This window comes from Numenius arquata, chromosome W (genome assembly GCF_964106895.1).
Source record: "Numenius arquata chromosome W, bNumArq3.hap1.1, whole genome shotgun sequence".
In the NCBI taxonomy this organism is placed as follows: domain Eukaryota; kingdom Metazoa; phylum Chordata; class Aves; order Charadriiformes; family Scolopacidae; genus Numenius; species Numenius arquata.
Window position 1 is genome coordinate 2419109 of NC_133615.1, and position 19091 is coordinate 2438199.

The 19091-nt window shown below is 45.6% G+C and overlaps 1 protein-coding gene across 1 annotated transcript in view; it reads right to left on the reverse strand.

Moving 5' to 3' along the window:
- LOC141476566 (NAD-dependent malic enzyme, mitochondrial-like) overlaps nucleotides 1-19091 on the reverse strand; it is a 42260-nt gene that overhangs the window by 15189 nt on the left and 7980 nt on the right. Inside the window, exons 2-5 of the mRNA XM_074165260.1 lie at nucleotides 18302-18432; nucleotides 4816-4949; nucleotides 3201-3350; nucleotides 1374-1449 (exon numbers count right to left, since the gene is read on the reverse strand). Of these exons, the coding sequence (XP_074021361.1) occupies nucleotides 1374-1449; nucleotides 3201-3350; nucleotides 4816-4949; nucleotides 18302-18409 (468 nt within the window). The 5' untranslated portion in view covers nucleotides 18410-18432. The remainder of the gene's footprint in view (nucleotides 1-1373; nucleotides 1450-3200; nucleotides 3351-4815; nucleotides 4950-18301; nucleotides 18433-19091) is intronic.

The window sequence follows — 19091 nt, forward strand, 5'->3', positions numbered from 1 at the left end:
GGGACACCTCCCACCAGACCAGGTTGCTCAAAGCCCCCTCCAGCCTGGCCTTGAACCCCTCCAGGGATGGGGCAGCCACAGCTTCTCTGGGCAACCTGGGCCAGGGTCTCACCACCCTCACAGCAAAGAAGTTCTTCCCCACATCTCATCTCAATCTCCCCTCTTGCAGTGTCAAACCATTCCTCCTCATCCTGTCGCTACACTCCCTGACAAAAAGTCCCTCTCCAGCTCTCCTGGAGCCCCCTTCAGGTACTGGAAGGGGCTCTAAGGTCTCCCCAGATCCTTTTCTTCTCCAGGCTGAACCCCCCCAACTCTCTCAGCCTGTCCTCACAGCAGAGGTGCTCCAGCCCTCTGAGCACCCTTGTGGCCCTCCACTGGACCCGTTCCAACAGGTCCATGTCCTTCCTGTGTTGGGGACTCCAAAGCTGGACACAGTACTCCAGGTGGGGTCTCACAAGCGCAGAGTAGAGGGGTAGAACCACCTCCCGCGACCTGCTCGCCATGCTTCTTTTGATGCAGCCCAGGATGCCGGGGGCCTTCTGGGCTGCCAGCGCACACTGCCGGCTCATGTTGAGCTTCTCATCCACGAGCATTCCGAAGTCCTTCTCCTCAGGGCTGCTCTCCAGCTATTCTCCGCCCAACCTGTATTTGTGCTTGGGATTGCCATGTCCCAGGTGCAGGACCTTGCACTTGGCTTGCTTGAACTTCATGAGGTTTGCACAGGCCCACCTCTCCAACCTGTCCAGGTCCCTCTGGATGGCATCCCTTCCCTCCAGCGTGTCGACCACGCCACACAGCTTGGTGTCATCAGCAAACTTGCTGAGGGTGCAAGTAGGAAGGATCCAAGCTGCCTCGCGGAACTGCAGCTTGTAACATGGGTTTGTCATTTCTTGTAAATCCAGACATCAAAAAAGCTTGGGGAAGTGTCATTCACCTCATCTCCCCTTGTGATTCTCGACCCAACTGGTTCATACAGGTTTTAATGGCAAAAATCTGTGCTCCCAACTACTTCTGTGTCCTCATCTGAGGTACAAGATGTCCTCTCACACTGCTACGTAACACAATAAGTAAGACCCAGAGGGGCATCCCCCAGCACCTCCCCAAAAGGAGGAATAACAAAGTAAAGCAAGAAGTTTGGCAAGTCCAGTTCTCATCGTTACTGTCTACTCAAACCATAAACCTCCTGTTTAGGATAAAGCACTGCTCTTCAAGATACGTATTACCTTCTTTAGCTCTATTTTGCCATCATCGTCAAATTAACTGCCAAGGATGCATTATTTAGCATTTACATTTCCATCAAATACTAACAAATCTTAAGAAGCTCAACTCAGATTAAATAACAACTGGAAAAAAAATGTATAGGGTGGTAGTACCTTAACATCGTTCTCTGGCCAGTTGTTCACGATTGACCTTATGTGGCCTCTGTCTGAGATAGAAATAAATAATCCTCTGAAAGAAAAAAAACCAAACGAACGACATTTTACATGTGGCAATCGGCATTTTCACCTTGCTTTGTAAAACTGAATGTCAAACAGTAAAATTTTCTTAAAATTGACAGCGTTGCAATCACTGACATCAATCTCTACTCCACAAGTCTATTCGGCTACTTTGGCACTCTAAAACAAGAACACAGAGAAAATACTTATCATGAGGCCACCTGGGTTTTACGCTACTACAGATATTCACCTTTAATACTCCTCTAGGGCAAAACACCTCTGGTGTTAGCGTCAGATGGGACAGGATCTACGTTCTCCTGTAAGGACATGAGAAGGGAACGTGATCCTAAGCCTGGCTTTACCTTCGTGAATCCAATGTTCACACCATTACGCAAGATGAGGGGAAGGAAAAGAAAGGAAAGACGGGGATCGAGCATCTTTTCTTCTCCAAGACCAGGAGGAGAAAAGTGCTTCCTGCTGCTGGGTGTTCCTCCACGGGAACGTGGGAGGAGAGGCAAAGGAGCAGGAAGGAGCAGAGGTGAAGAGAAGTGTGTGCATTTCTTCTGAGCTCCTGCCCATGCTGCTGTGTCTTCTACAGACAACTTCTTGAGGGGGACAGTTTTCAAACTCGTCTATAATACATACAGAAAAGTGGAAAAGGAAAAGTAGTATGTGAGAACTAAGAGGACATCTCTCACGTCCCCTTGTCCCAGACAAGGAGCAAAACCATGAGTTTCCTTCTGTCTTTATCACAGCAGCATCACTGCACGTTGGAGTCCTCATGGCAGCGAAGGATCAGCCCTTCCTCCACACAGCACTAAAGCCCTCAAGCGAGAGGGCTCTAGAAATACTCTTGGAATTGCAGTCAAGAGTTTCATGGAAATGAGCTGAAATGACTACCAGTTTGAACTGGTTTCCTCAACACAGAGCTAGTAACCTGAACGGTTGAAATCACGGCTGAACCCAAACCAGATCCCAGCCAAGCGTATTTACTGTGTCAGAGTGACTGAAAGGTGACTCCTGCACTCCCAGCTTTAATACAGGGACCATCAGCACTCAACGGAGTCTGCTGAGCTACCATGACTTCAAGCTTCCCACTTTCTGCTTTGCCAACGTCTCTCCTCACACACTGCTCGCTGGCTTCTGCTCCGGCACCCAAGATGTGACATCGTGCTGCTCTGCAGAGCACAGAATCCTAAAATGGTTTGGGCTAGAAGGGACCTTAGAGGTCATCTCATTCCAACACCCCTGCCATGGGCAGGGACACCTCCCACCAGACCAGGTTGCTCAAAGCCCCCTCCAACCTGGCCTTGAACCCCTCCAGGGATGGGGCAGCCACAGCTTCTCGGGGCAACCTGGGCCAGGGTCTCACCACCCTCACAGCAAAGAAGTTCTTCCCCAGATCTCATCTCAATCTCCCCTCTTTCAGTGTCAAACCCTTCCCCCTCGTCCTAGGGCTCCCCTCCCTCATCAAGAGTCCCTCCCCAGCTTTCCTGGAGGCCCTTGAGGGACTGGAAGGGGCTCTAAGGTCTCCCCGGAGCCTTCTCTTCTCCAGGCTGAACCCCCCCACCTCTCTTAATCCTGTCCTCACAGCAGAGGGGCTCCATCCATGGATCATCTCCGTGTCCTGCTTTGGCCCTGCTCTAACAGGTCCATGTCCTTCTGATATTCTTCTCATGAGAATCTCTCCAGCACTGGGATCCTTTGCCACCAACAGGAAATGATAATAAAAGTAGCAGCAATATATCTATCTATTATTCTTACTTTGGTCTCCTGAAGATGTGTCCATACTGGGAGCAGGCAAGGCCTACTGTTGGTGTGTATACAATTGGCATTAACCGCTCAATATCATCTTGTAATACCCTATAGAATAATTTTTCATTTCTCTCTTGGATTCCCATTATGTAGATATACCTGAAATGGAATAAAAGACAAAAAAATAGTCGCTTATTGTTTCACATTTATGCTTATTTAAAACAATGTGAAAAATGCCAAAGCAAAACCCAAACTTGCTTCATATTATTTCTTCATCAAATTCCTGCTTCCACCCAAGTCGGGCTTTGAGCATTAAACAAAACATGGAAAAGACAGTAGCAGTACTAAAAAGCTGAAGTGAAAATACTGGATATGACACAACACGCACGCTAACAATTTAATGCACAAACATGCAGTGTGATAAAAAGATAAGCCATTTATTTATTACAGGATGCAGCCGGGAGTCTCATTACTGTTAAAAAAACCCAAAAACCAGTGAAAGAATTTTTCATCCGAAAAACGAAGGTCCTGACAGTAAGGTCTCGTTAATCTGAACGTTAACACAGCTGTAAAACAAACTAACTCCTAACAAAAAGTTCCTTTTGAAGGACTTACCATGGTGTGGAAATTAAACCTGCATTTTTGCATGTTTACCTACCGATCTACTGTGTTACCAACTCATGCTCGGTCTCGTTGACCCCACAACATAAAGATAACGAATTAGGGACTTGTCTTAGGCTACAGCACCCGGGCGCTTTGCCAATACAGATGACATGATTCTTTCAGATCAGCCAGTGACACGACGCGGATTTAAAAGTCATCTTTCGGTTTTTGATGAGAACAAAAGAGTTTTGATGTGGTCCAGTAAAGCCTCAAACCCTTCCAATGCTCCTCTTGCCTTTAGGAGACTGTATATTTTTACATGCAGATATACGTAGGCTTATATGAAAACAGTACCAGGATGCTAAAAACATGCTATTTAAAAAAAAATAAATAAATCAAAATATTTCACAATTTTTTCACCAAACCAGTGGGATAAACAAAAAAAAAAAAATATAAAAAAATGACCCATCACGAGACTCAAAATTCTAACCCTCTAATTCCTTTCTAGCAGTAATGTATATGACAAATATGATAAACACTGCTTTTCCTCCCTAATTATCAAACCCTCGATTTACCTTCACTCTCACATATTTTTCTAGCATTTGCTCGCTGCCCTCTTCCCCCTATCTCATATTTCTGTGCCCTAACAACCTGCCACCCAAATCTTACATATTACAGAAATATATATTTCGTATTACAGAAATATATATTACATGTTACAGCAAGGGTTGCAGCTTTTTTACTGATTCGCGCATGTTCTTTTTTGTTACCTTATGACTATAAAAATATAATATAAACGAAAATAAATATAAAAGAAAAGAAAAAAGCTCCCTGACATCATTTAGCCGCACGATGAATGCATGATTGATGAAAGCAGTTTTTTGTGTAAAAGTGAAAATAGCCCCCAACAACTAAATAAACCCACTGGGGGCAGAGAAACCTTGTTTGGTTATCCCCAGGAAATATTTTACAGCAATTTTCAGTTACTTGCATGACAAACCAAGGCCAGGAGAGCGCTTACTTTTCCAAGGGGTCGGTCATTTTTGCCAAATTCTTATGGAAGCGTAAGGCTTGAATGTCTTGTGTCTCTATTTTAGGAGGTAGAAGTCCTTGCAGCCCAAGCATCTGTCGTTCGTGTAAGGTAAAGGCCATACCCTGAAAGCAAGAGAGGTGAGAAATAATTAGCGGTTCTTCCTCTAGTATTTCTATTTATAATGTCTTTCTATTTGCTATTTCAGACTATCCACTGCCTGGTTTTCTCATGGCAGGTGCCAGAGCAGGCAGGGGTTGGATAGATTTCCCTCTGCCAGGGTTCTCCTCATCCTTTGAGGGTAGCCCTTTTGACCACAGTTTTTCCACAGCTCTCACGTCCTCACACCCTTTGCCAGATTTTCATTTCATTGAAACTGGAGAACAACTAAGAGATCCCACTGCAGACAGGATAAGGTTTAAAAGTAAAATAACAGCTGCTTCTTGAATTGTTTTACAGGAACATAAGGCTGACCAAGAACATGTGGGTCACCCAGTTTGGTCCCTACATAACGTTTAGTCCAGAGCCCTCTTTGAATTGTTGTTTACAGAATCACAGAATGATATGGGGTTGGAAGGGACCTCTGGAGATCATCTAGTCCAACCCCCTGCCAAAGCAGGTCCCCCCACAGCAGGTCCCACAGGAACGTGTCCAGGCGGGGTTGGAATGTCTCCAGAGAAGGAGACTCCACCACCTCTCTGGGCAGCCTCTTCCAGGGCTCTGCCACCCTCACAGCAAAGAAGTTTCTCCTCATGTTTAGATGGAACTTCTTATGTTCAAGTTTGTGCCTGTTTCCTCTTGTCCTGTCCCTGGGCACCACTGAAAAAAGACTGGCCCCATCCTCCTGACACCCACCCTTGAAGTATTTAAAGGCCTTGATCAGATCCCCCCTCAGGCTTCTCTTCTCCAGACTCAAAAGACTCAAGCCCCTCAGCCTTTCCTCATCAGAGAGATGCTCCAGGCCCCTCAGCATCTTTGTAGCCCTCTGCTGTCCCCTCTCCAGCAGTTGCCTGTCCTTCTTGAACTGGGGAGCCCAGAACTGGACCCAGTGCTCCAGATGGGGCCTCCCCCCAGGGCAGAGCAGAGGGGGAGGATGACCTCCCTCCACCTGCTGGTCACACTCTTCCTGATGCCCCCCAGGATGCCATTGGCCTTCTTGGCCACAAGGGCACATTGCTGGCTCATGGGCATCCTGTTGGCCACCAGGACTCCCAGGTCTTTCTCCTCAGAGCTGCTCTCCAGCAGGTCACTCCCAACCTGTCCTGGTGCAGGGGGTGATTCCTCCCCAGGTGCAGCACCCTACACTTGCCCTTGTTGAAGTTCATCAGGTTATTTCACAATAACATCTAATAAAACTGGGTTTTCACTTGGGACACATAAGAGCCTGCTGTGAGCTACCTGCGGTGAAGAAATCTTCACGGGGCAGTTAAATCAAGGCATAAATTGAGTTAATTTAACTTAAAGTTAAATGATCCGAGTCCGGATTCACGGCCAACCTGGCCCAAAGCGCTGACCCCATTTCCGACAACTGACCCCGCTTCAAGTTTGCCGCTTCCGAAAGCGCAATGAGAAACTTTCCTTCATCCCGTTTATCCAAGTGGGTCAGTTCAATGAATGATTAAATGAATATTTGCGAACGCAGGAGCCGAAAACCCAGGAAAACCCAGCAATCAGAAAAAATGAGCAGAAAAAAAAGTAGTATTTTCCCCCTTTAGAATAAAAGACATAAATTCAGGTTACAATATATATATATTTCACCTTATGTTTGAATAGATTTCACAGGTATTTGTAGAAAGCATGTCCATTAACCAAACCTCTCTGATTTAGAGTCCATACTCACCACACTTGAATGGTTTGTAACCAATATAACCACTCCTTAAGAAAACACATTATTAAAATAATTCATATTTTTACACATTTTTTTCTCTTTGCTTATTTAAATCACGCTTAGTATCAGTTGTTTTGACTACACGGATTTAAGCAGTCCACCTGCTTTTCTGTACCAATTCTATACCGTATTCTAAAGTAATAAAATATTTGAAGAGTTAAAAAAAGCTACTCCAAGAAAAAAAAAAATTAAAACCTCAGTGTTTGCAAGAAATTGTAAGTTTTTAACTCTAAAATAGACAGATGCACCCTGACAACCTTCCATGTAATAGATTTGATGTAAAACACTGAACTTAATTTCTCCTTTTTCTGTTATGAGTCATTTGCAAACCGCTTTTTCGCAAACCATTGTTATTCTCAAGTATTTTTTCCAGTGTTGCCTCTAAATTAATTTCAGATGACGGCTTATTCCTGAACTTTTTACCCTTGCTGCTGGTCTTTTCGCTGGGTGTAAGAGTCACTTGAGCCACGTGGTAATTTTTCAGAAAACTCATTTGAATAATCATAGAATCACAGAGTGATTAGAGTTGGAAGGGACCTTAGAGATCATCCAGTTCCAACCCCCCTGCCCTGGGCAGGGACACCTCCCACCAGACCACGTTGCTCAAAGCCCCGTCCAACCTGACCTTGAACCCCTCCAGGGATGGGGCAGCCACAGCTTCTCGGGGCAACCTGGGCCAGGGTCTCACCACCCTCACAGCAAAGAAGTTCTTCCCCAGATCTCATCTCAATCTCCCCTCTTTCAGTGTCAAACCCTTCCCCCTCATCCTGTGGCTCCCCTCCTTGATCAGGAGTCCCTCCCCAGCTTTCCTGGAGCCCCTTCAGGGACTGGAAGGGGCTCAAAGGTCTCCCCGGAGCCTCCTCTTCTCCAGGCTGAACCCCCCCAACTGTCTCAGCCTGTCCTCACAGCAGAGGGGCTCCAGCCCTAGGATCATGATCCAAAATTTCCACTGAGAACACAACTAGCAGCACAAGAAAAAAAAAAAAAAACAAACAAAACCCACAAGGAACACATGCAAAATGCCTGGTTTTGGGCTTTTTTTTTTTTAATTATGTTGCAAAGAATCTGCTTCATTTTCACTTCTTCTTACTTCATAAGAAATATTGAAAGACTCTCTGGGAACGTAAACGCATCTTCCAAAGTTGCATGGAAGCTAATCATGCAACCACACATCTCGGCTGCTCTTCCCCTTGTCCTTAATTACCCCCTAAATTCGTTACCGCCAGCAGTTTATGCCTTTCTAAACCAACCCTTTTTAAAGTAACCCTTTTTAAAGCAACTGTCCTTGCAGCGCAAGTGATTTAGGATAGGAAGGCGAGCACAGCTGGTAAACATCTGTAATATTTTGACTGTTACTTTAGGCACTACAAAAACAAGTGACGCCAAAAGATTTACGATATTAAGAAGAATTTTTTAAAAAAAAGAAAAGCATAGTCTCTTTTCAGAAAACACATAAACACTGGCCAGTAAAGTCGCTAATGTCACTAGTTTAAGGCATGTCAAAGGTTAGAATCCCTTCGGTGGCACCGTACCGGTCACGCTGACGTTTTGCTCTAAACCAGCTGAAATATCTCACCAGCAGAACCCACGTCCTCCCCATCAGAAACTCTCAAGTCCCTTAAAAAATAAAGTCTACTTAATTTCTAATTTCCACTATTAGCACGACGCTGGGACATGGCTTTTCTTTCATTTCCCAGTACAGTGAAACCAGTGACCTTAAACCATCTGGGTCCTTGATAACATCAAACGAGCCCTCGGGTTAGTACTAAGCAGAAGAGCTACCCCATCTTTATTCAGTTTATTCATATTTTTTTCCAGTCTATAGGCAACCTGTTTTTTCAGTGTATCTGAAAATGGAGCTACAATAACATTAAACACAGCGAATTCTTTAAGTGCTACTAAGCACTTCCAGCTGTTTATTTACGTGACAATTAGATCTTACCTCATTAAAAGATGCTTTAATTTTTTTGCCCAGGCCTAACTCAGGCATCTGAATACAGAAATTCAATCCTGGTTCCAACTGTAACAGAATGAGTTTAGTCCAGAGCAGCACTATAAAAACCCCAAAGCCCTTCCAACACTTGCTCTATTCCCATTCCTTATCTTCATCCGTGACCATCAGCTGCCTCCTTGGTTTGGATTTGGGATTGCGGCTCGTTCTCAGCACAGCACCTCGCAGGACGGAGATTTTCCTTAAACTGGTGCATTATTACAAATTTCATAGAATCAAAGAATGGTTAGAGTTTGAAGGGAGCTTAAAGATCATCTCATTCCAACCCCCTGCCCTGGGCAGGGACACCTCCCACCAGACCAGGTTGCTCCAAGCCCCCTCCAACCTGGCCTTGAACCCCTCCAGGGATGGGGCAGCCACAGCTTCTCCGGGCAACCTGGGCCAGGGTCTCACCACCCTCACAGCAAAGAAGTTCCTCCTGAGATCTCATCTCAATCTCCCCTCTTCCAGTTTAAAACCATTATCCCTTGTCCTATCGCTACACTCCCTCATAAAGAGTACCCTCCCCTTTCCCAGCCTTTTCCCTCATTTTATAAACCCTGGTGGGGTTCGAAAGAACCAGTGATCCGTTCCCAGTGAATCAGGAGGCACTCAGCAATTTGCAGCACCGGGACCGTCGATCTCAACGGCACTTCAGATCCCAGCACCTACTTACGGGGCCAAATTCCCACTGGTTTCCATTGGGATTAAATACCTGAATACCATAATGATTTGGATACAAGTCAAAGGGATCCCTTTCTGGTTTCCTCTGACCCACAACACTAGGTGTCCTTTCTCCAAGTGTTATCCACCGACTCTTACTTGGATTAGTTTCCTTAATCCTCTTTACAGCTCAGAAAAAACCAGGTGTCCTTTCTCAGATAGTACAGATGAAAACAGGGAGCTCATCTAGGAGAAAAACCAGCACACTTCAAAAGACCACAAACCAATTAATTAATACGCACGGAGACAAATTTGTTGCAATAAACCCAACGTGCTGCCGTGGAGAAAAAAAAAAATAAAAAAATCAAGTGTTGACAGTTGTTTTTTTTTTTAGTTAAGACAAGCTCACATCGAGTCTTTGCGCCTTTAATCCACAAACTCTCTGGGGCTGGGACTCAACAACTGGGCTCTACTACACAAAGCCAGTGGAGCAATAAATATCAGCGTATAAAAATTCTAGTTGCCTACTTTGCAGGAAGGCGACCAGGAGACTTGATTCCTGCAAGTGTGATTTTTATAGCACCACTGAGTAAGAAAAATGGAGAGGTTTCTGAGCAGAGAAGTCAGAGGCCATCCAGAGGCATCTGGACAGGCTGGAGAGGTGGGCCCGTGCAAACCTCATGAAGTTCAACCAAGCCAAGTGCAGGGTCCTGCACCTGGGACGTGGCAATCCCAGGCACAAATACAGGTTGGGCAGAGAATGGCTGGAGAGCAGCCCTGAGGAGAAGGACTTGGGGGTGTTGGTGGATGAGAAGCTCAACATGAGCCGGCAACGTGCAATGGCAGACCAGAAAGCCAACTGCATCCTGGGCTGCATCAAAAGAATTGTGGCCAGCAGGTTGCGGGAGGTGATTCTACCCCTCTACTCTGCGCTCGTGAGACCCCACCTGGAGTTCTGTGTCCAGCTTTGGAGTCCTCAACACAGGAAGGACATGGACCTGCTGGAACGGGTCCAGCGGAGGGCCACGAGGGTGCTCAGAGGGCTGGAGCACCTCTCCTGTGAGGACAGGCTGAGAGAGTTGGGGGGGTTCAGCCCGGAGAAGAAAAGGCTCCAGGGAGACCTCAGAGCAGCCTTCCAGTACCTGAAGGGGGCCTCCAGGAAAGCTGCGGAGGGACACTTGATCAGGGAGGGGAGCCATAGGACGAGGGGGAAGGGGTTTAAATTGAAAGAGGGGAGATTGAGATGAGATCTGGGGAAGAACTTCTTTGCTGTGAGGGTGGTGAGACCCTGGCCCAGGTTGCTCAGAGAAGCTGTGGCTGCCCCATCCCTGGAGGGGTTCAAGGCCAGGTTGGAGGGGGCTTTGAGCAACGTGGTCTGGTGGGAGGTGTCCCTGCCCAGGGCAGGGGTTGGAACTGGATGGTCTTTAAGGTCCCTTCCAACTCTGACCATTCTATGATTCTATAAGTATTAGTGATGATATTTTTTGCCCACCTGCAAAGTCTTGCAGGCTTATATACAGGAGAAGATATTTTTACCTGATACGATAAATACTCTCAAACATTCTAAAAAACCTGTACAGTTTATAAAAAATAAGCCATTCAGTGCCCCTGATAAAGATGTAAATGCAGAATATATCCAAACATGCCACTGTTTGGAAAATGAGGGTTTGCTGACTTCACAGGGAAGATTTAATCAAATGGTTTTCATGTAACTTCTAATGGTTGTTACAACATATTCAGCAGTGTATTGTAGGCTTTGAAGTAGCATCTTAAGCATTTTGAAAATAAAACACTTTTACATCAGATTCTGGGCTGCTTCTCTTAACTCTGCTTCCTTTTGCTAAATCACAAAGTTCACTATTGCACAACACGTCTCCGCTGCAAAATTAATGAAGATTACGCATAGGAATCAAAGGTGTATTTGCTATCTCGGCCACAGATTCAAAGTTTCTCTGTGTTTCTGAGAATCATGTAGAATATGGAAATCTCCTTTGATTTCTTTCCTCCTTCTCTTTTTAAATTCCATTTCCTATCTTTATTCTTGTAGAAACAGCATCGTACATATGCTGGAGGGTACAGCTGACACAGCACAGCCATCTGCTCCCTGCTGACCTGTGAGACAACCCAGACGTTCCCCAGATTATTAAGCCTTTAAAGACCTTCGTCTCTTGCAGGCAAAGATCACAGGGTTGGAAGGGACCTCTGGAGATCACCTAGTCCAACCCCCTGCCAAAGCAGGTCCACCCAGAGCAGGTCCCACAGGAACGTGTCCAGGTGGGGTTGGAATGTCTCCAGAGATGGAGACTCCACCACCTCTCTGGGCAGCCTCTTCCAGGGCTCTGACACCCTCACAGGAAAGAAGTTTCTTCTCATGTTTAGGTGAAACTTCTTATGGTCAAGTTTGTGGCCATTACCTCTTGTCCTGTCCCTGGGCACCACTGAAAAAAGCCTGGCCCCATCCTCCTGACACCCACCCTTGAAGTATTTATAGGCCTTGATCAGATCCCCCCTCAGGCTTCTCTTCTCCAGACTCAAGAGACCCAAGAAGTCCCTCAGCCTTTCCTCATCAGAGAGATGCTCCAGGCCCTTCAGCATCTTTGTAGCCCTCTGCTGTCCCCTCTCCAGCAGTTCCCTGTCCTTCTTCAACTGGGGAGCCCAGCACTGGACCCAGTGCTCCAGATGGGGCCTCCCCAGGGCAGAGCAGAGGGGGAGGATGACCTCCCTCCACCTGCTGGTCACGCTCTTCTTTATGCCCCCCAGGATGCCATTGGCCTTCTTGGCCACAAGGGCACATTGCTGCTCATGCAATGCACCCTTGTTGAGTGGCAAAAGATGCCACCAGTTCTTGTACGTCCTCTGTGAGTGTGGAACCAGATGTAAATCCCTTTGGCTGCTGAACCAGGCTTGGCAAACCCACAGTAGCTCTCCTTTCCTTATGATCTGGCTTCAACTAAAAGCATTCCCCTGTAGAAAACGGGAAAAAATCAGGAAGAGGTTTTTTTTTCCAAGCACCAACCGTTATGGCAAAGCTGTATATTGCAAATCATGTGACTGAAACGGTTCATCTATACCACGTAGCATCACTGAACACAGAGACATTTCATTAAACTGCTATTTTTCATGTCAGCAGATGCCATTGCTTTCGGTCTCATTTAGGGGAATTAATCCTATTAAAAAAAAATAAATAAATTAAGAACTAAGACAGCTTCCTTCCTTCCTCCACCCACCATCCCAGCAGCTCATGAGTCCTGAGCAGAACAGCTGATCTCAGTTAAATGAGGTGCAATATTATCTACCACCTTTGGCACCTCAAACTGGGACAAGCACCTTTTCAGAGAGACAATAAAAGCTGGTTACAGATTAAACGGTTCCATCTTTCCACATTTTATTCCCTTTAAAAGCACACAGATCTCAAGGAAGTTGATAAAACCTGCAGAAACACGGTCATGCAACCTCCATCCAACGATCCCTCCGTCTCCAAACCAGTTGGGCAGGACACAAAGCTTGCGGTGGGACTTCTGGGGGTGTGTGTGCGCACAAGGAAGTATCAGTTTCCTGCCTTCTAGGATCTTTCATCGCGACTGATCAGAAACCGCTGGTTTTATTTCAAACCCTGCACTTCTTGGCAACACGATAATTACCATTTGCAGAACATCCCCACATCCTGTTTATCCTGGTTTCCCCTGGAAGGCAGACAGGCATTGCGTATCCTACACCCCAGCTGCTCAACCCAACTGACACAGTCTAAAAAAAAAAGTATTAAAATAAAAGAAACCAAATGTGTCAAAAAACCAGCATGGTGAGAAAGGGCAATGGAAGGGCAAGGGAGGATCTGCTTTTAGATTTTCCAAGTTCATATAATCTTTCTTCACATTCTCTTGACCTATCCCATTTATTTTGTCCAACTAGCTTTGAGTTTTGGGTGGGTTTTTTTTGGTTGGTTGGTTGGTTTTTATTCTGAATTAGAAACACACTGTTTGGATATTTGCCAGAAGTCAGGAAGATGACGTACATCTTTGTTAAGAGAACTGGTTCTCCACCAAGTTGGGTGGGAGTGTTGATCTGCTGGAGGGTAGAAAGGCTTTGCAGAGGGATCTGGACAGGCTGGATGGATGGGCTGAGGCCAATGGGATGAGGTTCAACAAGGCCCAGTGCCAAGTCCTGCTCTTGGGTCACACCAGCCCCATGGACGCTCCAGGCCTGGGGCAGAGTGGCTGGAGCTGCCCGGTGGAAAAGGACCTGGGGATGTTGGTCAACAGTGGTTGAATATGAGCCAGCAGCATGCCAAGATGGCCAAGAAGTCCACCAGCATCCTGGCCTGTGTCAGGAACAGCGTGGCGAGTAGGACTCGGGGGGTGATCGTCCCCCTGTACTGGGCACTGGTGAGGCCCCACCTCGAGGGCTGGGTCCAGTTTTGGGCCCTCAGGACAAAAAAGACATTGAGGGGCTGGAGCGGGTCCAGAGAAGGGCAACGGAGCTGGTGAGGAGTCTGGAGCACAAGTCTTGTGAGGAGCGGCTGAGGGAGCTGGAGGTGTTCAGCCTGGAGAAAAGGAGGCTGAGGGGAGACCTTCTCGCTCTCTCCAACTCCCTGAAAAGAGGGTGCCAGGGGGGGTCGGTCTCTTCTCCCAAGGACCAGGCGATGGGACAAGAGGAAACGGCCTCAAGTTGCACCAGGGGAGGTTCAGATTGGATATTAGGAACAATTTTTCCACGGAAAGGGTTATTAAGCCTTGGAATGGGCTGCCCAGGTGGAGGCACCATCCCTGAAGATATTTAAAAGACGGGTTGACATAGTGCTTAGTGACATGGTTTAGTGATGTGTTTTTTTTCAGAGTTAGGTTGATGGTTGGACTAGATGATCTTAAAGGTGCCTTCCAACCTAGACAATTCCATGATTCACAGAATCAGATTCTATGATTCTTTAAACAAAGATAATCTATCAGAGTTTCTGAAAGCATTCATTAAGGCACAGATGAAAATAAATTGGGCTGAAAAAGCTGGGAATGAATACAGATGAAACTGTAATTAATGGTCTCGCTAAATACAACATACGAGAAGATGATCACCCGTATGGAAGACAGACACTGGGGCAGTTTTTCAGGAATCTGGGATTAAACTGCCACTTGTGACACTGTCAGTGAATTATTATTTTAATTTTATCATACATTCCCAGGCAGATGTGCCCAGGCATATACATACATCCAAATACGTGTGCGCGTTTAATGCAGCGTCCTAAAGATATTTGCTGAAGGTAAAAATGTGAGAGTCATTGTCAGTAGAGGAGAATGATATTAAAGAATGAAATAATCAAACAATATTGAGGGAGTAATAAAAAAAGGGGTAATGGAACCAACTGGACCAAACACAGTCACGCACGTGGAGAGTAACAAGAAAATCTGATGCCACAAGGTAGGAAAATCACAGAAAGCGTCACAAATTATTCAGAGTCATGAATTTGCCGCAAGTACACAGAAAGCAAGTGTACAAATAATGTTACAGGTCACGTTACTTCTCGTGAAGATAAAGACACGCTGATGCCCTCTACGTGGCAGAATGGACATCGCCACGGTCAGGGATCATCTGTCTACTCATACATCATCTGCTCTGGGCTGGGAGAAGAAATCCGGGCCCTGGAGTGAGAATCCAAAGCATTTCCACAATATAAATAATAATTTAATTGCCAATACTAAACAAATGAGATTGTCCTAACAGAGTTTGAAGCGCCCAACCACCTTAAAACGCTGCTTTGGCACAGCAGGGGATCTCCAGCAGAATAAAAGGCCCTTAAGACAATTAACTGTAATTTGAATCCCGGTCACAGAGGAGAAATCAAACATCATGGAAGATCGTAAATACACAGGGATGCCAACGATGCAGTTACAATATGTTCTGCAATTGTTTGGCTGCAACAGCAAGGGCATTACTGATATAGCTCATGACCTTTTCTGAGCCACCCTGGCCAAAAGACACTTGAAGGCCAGCCTTCGAATGTAAAAAACCCAACCACCTGATGTAGGTGTAGTTCCCACCTGCAGGGGACAGGTAAGGGTGGGAAAGAAAGGTGAAAAAAAAACCCCAAATAGTAAGAGAAAAAACTCCTCCAAGAACAGGAGAAGGCAAATTTGCACAAGGGGAAGGGGTGGTTTTCTGTTAGCGGTGCTGCAGATCTTGCAGCTCTTATTTTAGGGGCTGGGTACATTAGAGGAGACCAAATATTCTGATTTATAGAGTTGATAGGGACTGTAAAAACTAAACATAAGCATCTAAAACACAAGACATAAAAAGACGATCTCAATGACCTGCCAGCAAGAGATAAAGCCCTTTATCTGTGCTTGTATATAATATATATATATGCATAGGAGACACTGTGGGCAAGAAAAGCACAAAGGGTAAAGTACTTGGCATATTTAGTCAATCATTTCTTTCTCTGCTGAACTTCCAAAATGCATTTCTTGACAGATACTGCATCCAATATCAAACAGTGTCACTTAACTTGTTTACAGATCCACCCAAACAGGTGTCAGCCTTAATAACAGACTGATACAAACAGCCGAACAAACGTGGAAAGTTTTTTTCCCCTCTCACAAGTATAATTTCTTGAAGACATTAAAGAATTTAAAAAAAAAAAATCAATTGCTGTTAAGAAGCAACTCTCCGCTCTTCCCTCCTCCTCACAAAAAACCCCATAAAAAATACTGCATTGTGCTCAGTCCACCAGAGATTTCCAGGCTCAAAAAAAAAAAATTAGAAAGATATTACCACTAGAAAAACAATAAGAAACGACCTATTGTTTTTGGTTCTGAACAGGGTTGCATAATCAGCGCTTGGAAAAGCTTACAGGGCTTGAAATAATTTCCACTGGCATGTCAAAGTGTTTAGAGCTCAAAAAAGGCTGGAGATAATCTGATCTGGACAAATCATACAGATCTATTCTTTTCTCCTACCCCAACATGGCAATCCCGATTTTATTTTTGCAGTCAGGCAGTCTCTGACTTCTACACATGTATCACAGAACGGTATGGGGTTGGAAGGGACCTCTGGAGATCATCTAGTCCAACCCCCTGCCAGAGCAGGGCCACCCAGAGCAGGTCCCACAGGAACGTGGCCAGGCGGGGTTGGAATGTCTCCAGAGAAGGAGACTCCACCACCTCTCTGGGCAGCCTCTTCCAGGGCTCTGCCACCCTCACAGGAAACAAGTTCCTCCTCATGTTGAGATGGAACTTCTTATGTTCAAGTTTGTGCCCGTTTCCTCTTGTCCTGTCCCTGGGCACCACTGAAAAAAGACTGGCCCCATCCTCCTGACACCCACCCTTGAAGTATTTATAGGCCTTGATCAGATCCCCCCTCAGTCTTCTCTTCTCCAGACTCAAAAGACCCAAGAAGTCCCTCAGCCTTTCCTCATCAGAGAGATGCTCCAGGCCCCTCAGCATCTTTGTAGCCCTCTGCTGTCTCCTCTCCAGCAGTTCCCCGTGCTTCTTGAACTGGGGAGCCCAGCACTGGACCCAGTGCCCCAGATGGGGCCTCCCCAGGGCAGAGCAGAGGGGGAGGATGACCTCCCTCCACCTGCTGGCCACACTCTTCCTGATGCCCCCCAGGATGCCATTGGCCTTCTTGGCCATAAGGGCACATTGCTGGCTCATGGGCATCCTGTTGTCCACCAGATCTCCCAGGTGTTTTTCCTCAGAGCTGCTCTCCAGCAGGTCACCCCCAATCTGTCCTGGTGCAGGGGGTTATTCCTCCCCAGGTGCAGCACCCTACACACACACACACATATATATATATATGCAATCTGCAGTATCAAGGCATCTGACACTACACTATACTGTACAAGAAATGGTAATAAACATGACTGCAGTTCTGTATTTTGGTTTTTTCCTTTCCTTTGAGGACACCCAGGAGCCATTTTTGCCATTAGACACGTCCCTGGAGTTATTAGTTTGATATCTTCCCCCAGATAATTTGAGCCCACTGGTCAACTTCCAACTCTGACCAACAAAAAAAAAAAAAGAAAAAAAAAAAAGAGAGGGATAAAGAAAAGGAAGGGAAGGAAATACAAAGTGAAGGGGAAATATAAGAATTTGCAGAAAGGAAAAAAAAAAAAAGTCAAATCAGAGAATGGGGAAGAGGAGAAAAGCCAGACATTAAAAACATAGGGTAAAACTATGGAAGTCCAGCTTCCATAGCTCCAGTGCTCAGGGAATACCCTGGGAGAGGCAGATAGGCTTGTCACCTTTTTTGGCCACTTTAGACATCTTGGATCAGCTACCAAAAGCCCTCATCTCATTTCTCACTAGTTTTACTTTACACGTTGTTTCAATATTCCTGAAGGCTGCTGCTACTCCAGGAAAAAAAAACAGAGGCTGGGGATGGAGGTGTGGAAATAGCAAAATTTTTGTGAAGAGAAAAAAAGCAAAGCTAATTTTTTTAGGAGAAGTTCTTCCCGATGCAGAGAATTAACATAATGTCTCTACCTCCCAGTTAGCTCCATTCAAGGCTTATTTTTAGATGCTCTCTGTTCGACTCTCTGCACAAGGATGTTTCTTACTGATATGGCTCGGTTCCAACTCAGAGCCTGGCAGGAAAAAGCCAGGACTGGGACAGAGAGGCTGACACTTTCTATCGCTGGCAAGACTGAAATCAGAATTCACTTTTGTCAGCTATGAAATAAAACTCTTTTATCTGCTAAAGCTTTCCTTCAATACAACCAGCCCAAGGGGAAGAGCTGACAGAAGCAGAGGGTGTTTATTGAAAGTCCTTGTACTGTAGGTGTCCAGGTAATAAACTTGAAACGATCACTTGACTCTTCCATCTCCTGTACCCTTTTTTTGGCTGTGGCCCAGTGCTACACCTCTTGGAGGTGGTTTAACCCTGGAACAAGGTCCGTCGGCCAATTACCGGATGAAGATAAGATATTTGATAACCGCAACAGCACCAACCTTGTTTGTTCGCGGGTTCAACATCAGTGGCTTGCCTTTTTCTTTCGTATGCGCCCCGCGCCGTGCCATCGCGCAGGGAGCGGCAGCTATTCGTAGTCGGGAGAACATGGTGGGGTTCTTTTATCCTGCACCTGGGAAAAGGAAAAGAAAAAACTCCTTCAGACACAGAGGCAGCAGAACTGACATTCATATTTGTCGGCCTTCTGTTGCGGAAGAAATAGGTACATGCTAGATAAGACTCTTTGCTCTAACACCGCGATAGTAACTCAAAATTGCCTTGTGGCAGCCAGGAGGAAAAAAAAGGAAGGTTTTCAAATGGGAACATAAAGGGACACCAGTATAAGCCAGCATTCAGTAGGTATTGTCTCAGAGCTGCACCATAAACCCAGAGCAGAATCGCCATTAGCAAATATTAACCTTCTGTGGTGACCCATGGAACTGGCACCAGCGCAAATACCGGGGAGGACAGAATGACTTGGGCCACTGCAGCAAGAAAAATTTAAGCTGAGTTTCTCCAATAGCTTTCTGACAATGAAATCTTGCGGCCTGGGGAACAGAAAGGAAAGAAATGATGTCTCTTAGCGTATTAAAACTAGATTAGAACAAAACCTAGAATTAAAAGGGTCAAAAAATTCACTAAACTCTGGATTCCATGCTTAGATTTTAAAAATTCCTGTAAAAAAGGTTAAAACCTTAAGGTTTTAAACCTTAAAAAAAGGGTTATTTTCAGGGACAATATATCCTTTTCAATAAAGGGTATGTTTCCTTAATAAAAATTTGTTAGTACCAC